Source organism: Papaver somniferum, chromosome 3, assembly GCF_003573695.1.
Source record: "Papaver somniferum cultivar HN1 chromosome 3, ASM357369v1, whole genome shotgun sequence".
Lineage (NCBI taxonomy): Eukaryota > Viridiplantae > Streptophyta > Magnoliopsida > Ranunculales > Papaveraceae > Papaver > Papaver somniferum.
In genome coordinates this window covers 161650656-161656104 of record NC_039360.1, presented here as the reverse complement: position 1 = coordinate 161656104, position 5449 = coordinate 161650656, and the positions used below count along the sequence as shown (strand labels likewise).

The 5449-nt window shown below is 35.2% G+C and overlaps 1 protein-coding gene across 1 annotated transcript; it reads right to left on the bottom strand.

Moving 5' to 3' along the window:
* Nucleotides 1–1387: 1387 nt before the first annotated feature.
* Nucleotides 1388–4058, bottom strand: LOC113357857 (taxane 13-alpha-hydroxylase-like). Its single transcript, XM_026601344.1, has 3 exons — nt 3054–4058; nt 2647–2861; nt 1388–1852 (listed from the first exon to the last, which is right to left on the bottom strand). Exons 1-3 carry the CDS (start codon nt 4021–4023, stop codon nt 1556–1558), a joined length of 1482 nt encoding a protein of 493 aa, XP_026457129.1. The 5' UTR covers nt 4024–4058; the 3' UTR covers nt 1388–1555.
* Between the last annotated feature and the right edge of the window lie 1391 nt (nt 4059–5449).

The following is a 5449-nucleotide window of genomic DNA, read 5'->3' as shown; positions in this document are numbered from 1 at the left end:
GGTACTCAAACTAACTTGTTAACTCAGCTCAACAACCTATTAGCAACAGATGAAGATCATAATCATCAGGAGGTGGGTGAAGTTCATATATCATGGACCCAAAATGATGATCACCTCCGATTTTTTCGTGAAAAACAAAAATTTGATATTGTTGTTTGTACTCGTTGCGTAGCTTTCTTAAAAAGATTTCCAACGATATAAAATTTGTAAAATTCCAAGGCGCGGATTTTTAGATATGTTATATCCAAGTTGCGTTGCCAATTATACCTCTGATGCATAACCCGTCATGCGGATGCGTAATCCGTCATGCAGATATTTTTAACAATTTCATATAATTATGGGTGTCACGGAACTAAAAATTAATTATGGACCTGACAATTAAAACATTTTTTCTTTTTGGGCATGCACCAAATTTTCCCAAAATAGATTACAAGGAAATTAAGCATTATGGGCCTTTATCCAGTTGGGCTTGAAACATCCCATGGACCTCCCGTAATTAAGTGGGGTAAACTGGGCATGGTTCGCATTCGACTAGTTTTTGCCTCATTGGCATCTAGTCCAATACATGGCGGTGTAATAGAACTTCTCTTACAAATGTAGATAGAAAGCTTGAAAAATGACTTGAACTCCCGTAATTAAGTTCGGTTAGAGGGGATAAAATTTGTGACATAACCAAACTTTTATCTGGAAATTAGGCTAGGAAACAAAAAATTTAGGTAGGAAATTTTTTCTGCGAAATAACCAAATTGTTCTTCATTTCCAGTAGGTTCGGCTATTTCGACGAAATTTTTTCACCAAACTCCTAGCCAAACTTCTTTAAACAATTTCAATTTTGTGATTACTATTCCCTCAATTTATAAATCACAAGTGTAGAAAAAAGACATTGGTTAGTTAAAAGGTATCTCTATATAAACTTTTAAATTCTGAATTTAAAACGATTATGAAAATAGAAAAGAAAACAAAAGGACGATAGAAGAGTTTAAAATGAAATTTAGTTAGTAAAAAAAATGGTATGTTTCATGTTTATGAATTAGAATTTTAATTAAATCACTAGGTTTAGGAAGAAAATTATTAAGTTTGTCATAATTTAAATAAGGATAAAGAATAAGTTAGTCATTTCCTAATTTCAGGACACCCCTTATAAATCTAGGAAAGCTAGCCTAAGCACATCATGGTCCAAAAAAAAAAAACAAAAAAAAGCATGGTCCCAAACAAAAATCGTCCCTACCTCGAGCATATCTGGCTCTTCTTGGCCCATTGGTATTTCTATGATCTGTACACGGATACACCTACCTAACAACTACTACACCCATCCTGTCTCACCAATTCACATCGTCGTAGTAATAAATGGAATCGTTTTTAGCTACTCATTCAGAATCAATCGCAATTAAGGTTGATTGTTGATACAAACACATTTTATTTATCTAGTTACTGATACATTATTTAAAGAAAAATGAAAAAGAAAAGGAAAAAATTTAAGCAAAGAAATTATCAGAAATGTGCATTTTACATTTTGAGATGATTTAACGTGCAAGTAAGTACTAAATATGTGATTCTAATGCTTCGGTTTGAGGTTGATGGGAAGGCCCATCTCAGGATATGGCAGAGCAAGGCGAGTTATTTTCTCATCTGGGTTCACAAGTGACCATTCGAACTTGGTTACTAGATGATGTATCACAGTCAATGCTTCAACTCTTGCGAATTCGTGTCCAATGCAAGTGTGGTGTCCTGCTCCAAATGGTACGTATGCGTAAGGAGGGATCGACTTAGTTTCGAAACGAGATGGATCGAATTTCGTGGGGTCATTGAATATGTCTTTGTTCATGTGTGTTCCGTATGACACCCAAAATACCTATAATTCATCAAATTTCAAACACAGAAAAAGGGTTAGAAAAGCCATAAAAGTATTTTTATAGTACCTGATAAATTTATAAATCAGATAGTCGATATCAATACCCAATTGTTTAATACTGATAAATTTATAAATCAAATCGTGGATATCAATACCCAACCATTTAATCATTGAGTTATCAAAAATTCTATTTTGACCATGTGTTTGGACGACGCAAAAACAACATATTCACATTCCAACACAAAAGCGGAACCCCCTGTTGTGGGTCTCTACACGGTTTTTGGCTGGTTTAAAACCGTGGATCGTACGGAACTACTGATGAGTTACATACAAATCTACCTTTCCTTTTCTTTCAAGTAAACTAGGTTCTCAAAGTCAAAACCTTGAATTTCTTAGATATTGCCCCATCGTATCATTGTGATTGTAGATGGTGGCTCATAGATTTAAAACCCACAAAAACTTCCTATGGTCCCAAGAAGGAACAAAAGGTACCCTTAGAAGTCAAATTTTCGTATACTAGACGCCAAAAAAGATGAGGATTAATAGTTAAAAATGGTGTCATTTCAAAAAAAGAAAGACTAAACTGAAGTTTGTCAAAGGTCAAGGTGACTACAACAGTTCAATTTTCCTATATTAAACGTAGTATCTGGGCAAAGGTGATCAAAGATTGAATTTCACGGTTCTTTCACTCTCCTAATTTCCACTTGACCTTGACCACAACTCCAGCTACTTTGATAAAGTTTGGATTCCCTTAAGAAAAAAAGCTTTTTCCAATCAAAAAGTTGAGGTTTTACCTGCCACCCCTTGGGGATGTCATAACCACCAAAACTAGTATCTCTAATTGCTTTTCTAAAGCTTCCAAAGAAGGGTGGAATGACTCTCATCACTTCTTGTGCTACCGTCCATGTGTATTTCATTTTCGCAATTTCTCCCCATGTAAGACGTTGATCAACGTCTTCTCCACCTTCAACTTGTCGCTGTTTTCTTTCGTTCAGAATGCTCATTTGCTCTGCAAGATTAAGAAATTGTCAGTGGTAAAATTGTTTTGAGTTATAATCCCTCCGTTTCAGTGAAAATGATACTTTTCATTTTTCTAGTTCGATAGGCAAAAATGAAAAGAAATAATATTTAAAGTATCACTTTTCCTGAAACGGGGGTGGTACTACATTTGATCTGTTATGGAGTGTAAGCTAATTGTTACCTTTGACAACATTTTCATAGATCTCGGGATTTTTAGCCAATTTCCAAATAATCCAAGTCAAGACAACAGCTGAACTATCATGACCAGCAATCATCAAAGAAATGAAGTTATCGATAACTTCTTGTTGTGTTACAGGTTCTTCTTGATCGCCATTCTCTTCGGCTTCTGTTTCCAATGACAACATGCAAGTTAATACGTCGTTCTTGGGGTTAAGTGTCCCTTTCTTGAGTTGTTCTTTCCTCTTCTCCATGATTGGTGTCATCTTTTTGATTATCTTTTCTCTCGCTTGGATTCCTCTTCTAAACGTTGTCCCTGGAAAATTGAATGGTGCAGACCACATAGCTTTAAAGCAGTGCCCGAAATCTTCGTATAGAGCTTCCTCAGTGGCGTCATCCGTTATCCCGAACAATATATGACATGCCACATGAAACGTTAGTTTCTTCATGAAGCTAAGTGTATGTATGGTCTCTTTCCCTCTGGTTGCTACATCGATGTGCGTCTTCAACATACCATCCATACGTTTTATATGCCCTTGAAGACTTTCCGGTTTCAGAAAGCTCATCATCGCACCTCGGAGAAGTTTATACCTTGATCCTGACACTTCAAAGAGATTATGCTTACCCATGATAGCAGCAATGGTAACTGGTTGCCTAGGAGCAAGAACTTCAGTATCAGCACCAAGAACAAACTTCGTACCGGAGTGACCGGTTATAAAAACAGTAGTACTACCCATGAGGGAAGTTTTAAAAATCGGACCATATTTTGCAACCCTGTCTTCAACCCATTTCTCGCCGCGATTCGTTTTCATAGCTTGAAGAAAACTCAAACTCTCTCCAATTACAGGGAGAAAACCCATAGATCCATTCGGGTAATTCTTCGCAGAATCATCCCTCTTATGACTTCTAAACTTTTTGAATATGAACAGAAGAGTTATAACGCTCACTGCAATCAACACAAGAGATGTAAACATGACTTATAGATAGATATTGTTATTTCGCAACTGCAGTCGCTATGGTAATACCAATCCAACTTTACATATTTATAGAGGGATTTTGTGTGGACTGTTGACTTCCTTTTGTCGTGCCACAGTTTCCCTTCTTGACCGTGCTCTGTTTTCAAAGGCTATAACCAACAGATTGGATATATGCCCATAATTGAGGGTGCTATAATTAATATGTATGATGCATGTACATTTGACCAAAATGAATGTCAGCTGTATAGCTATACTACCCATGCATACTTCAAGGCATTATCTTGAAGATAACAAATTAAAATTGGTTTGGATTGCTGTGTGTTTTCCTGTTGTAATGTGAGACCGACAAATTACATATAGTCAACATTACAACACAAAATTGGTTAAAAAGACCAAAATCAACAATTCCTGAGTGAAAAAGACTTGTACATTTTGATACTGTTTAAATTGACAAAAATTAAAAAGATACTGTTCAAATGGACAAAAATATAAAAATAGCCAGGATGTAACCAGTTTCATCCTACCCATTTTCAAATACTTTTTCTTATTTTTAATTTACATGAGGATGCATCCAGTTTCATCCTTGCTATTTTTTAAGTTTAGTCAGGATGAATCCAGTTTCATCCTTACTAAAATTTTTTTGTCCATTTCACTCATACTAATTTTTTACTCGTCCATTTGAACCATGTTTTAAATTTTTTTGGACAAATGACCCATTTTCCGACATTACAAATAGCCAAAATGAGAAATGAATATCACCCCTTGTTTGTTTGGAGCTGTCTTGCAGTTTGCCTTGGCCCAAGTTAGGCGTAGAGTTTTCGTTTTTCTAATGTCTTAACTCGAGGTCTGATTCAGATCATACATCTTGCTCAGAAGTACTTGAATCAAATACCATTTTGTAAGTGGCCTTACTGACACGTTAGGTACATATCTGACTGGATTAAATAAAAAAGATCATAATTTTACTATTCAATAATTTTTGAAACATATGAAGACATAATCAGCCAGATTCACAATTGAGCCGGAAAAAATAAACAACATGTAATATATATACAAAATACTGTCGCTCATGTTTACAAGTCATGGCCTTATTTTATTTTTTATTTATTTTTTATTTCTTTGATGCAAAACTGGGGATTTTATGAACTTGTAGTAATGGTTCATATCCTCCAATATTACACCAGCAATAAAACTTGGAGATATTCATTCCAGGTTTGAACAACATTATAAACTCTGGCATGTTAAGCTGCTTATTTGTTTTCCTACTAATACATTTGCATTTCCAAAAAAGATGAATTGCCCGGCTTAGTTTGAAGGTCTTGTATCATCCTATGATTTTTCCAACTAAGTTGGCTCTAAAGCATGGCAAAATAAAAGGAGTAAATTCGTGTTTGGGTCCTAAATTTTGGTACGCTTTAGTGTT

Coding starts and splice junctions, on each gene's coding strand:
- LOC113357857 (XM_026601344.1), bottom strand. CDS start 4,023: ATGTTTACATCTCTTGTGTTGATTGCAGTGAGCGTTATAACTCTTCTG. Junction 2,862..3,053: donor CTATGAAAATGTTGTCAAAG/GTAACAATTAGC, acceptor TTAATCTTGCAG/AGCAAATGAGCATTCTGAAC. Junction 1,853..2,646: donor ACATCCCCAAGGGGTGGCAG/GTAAAACCTCAA, acceptor GATGAATTATAG/GTATTTTGGGTGTCATACGG.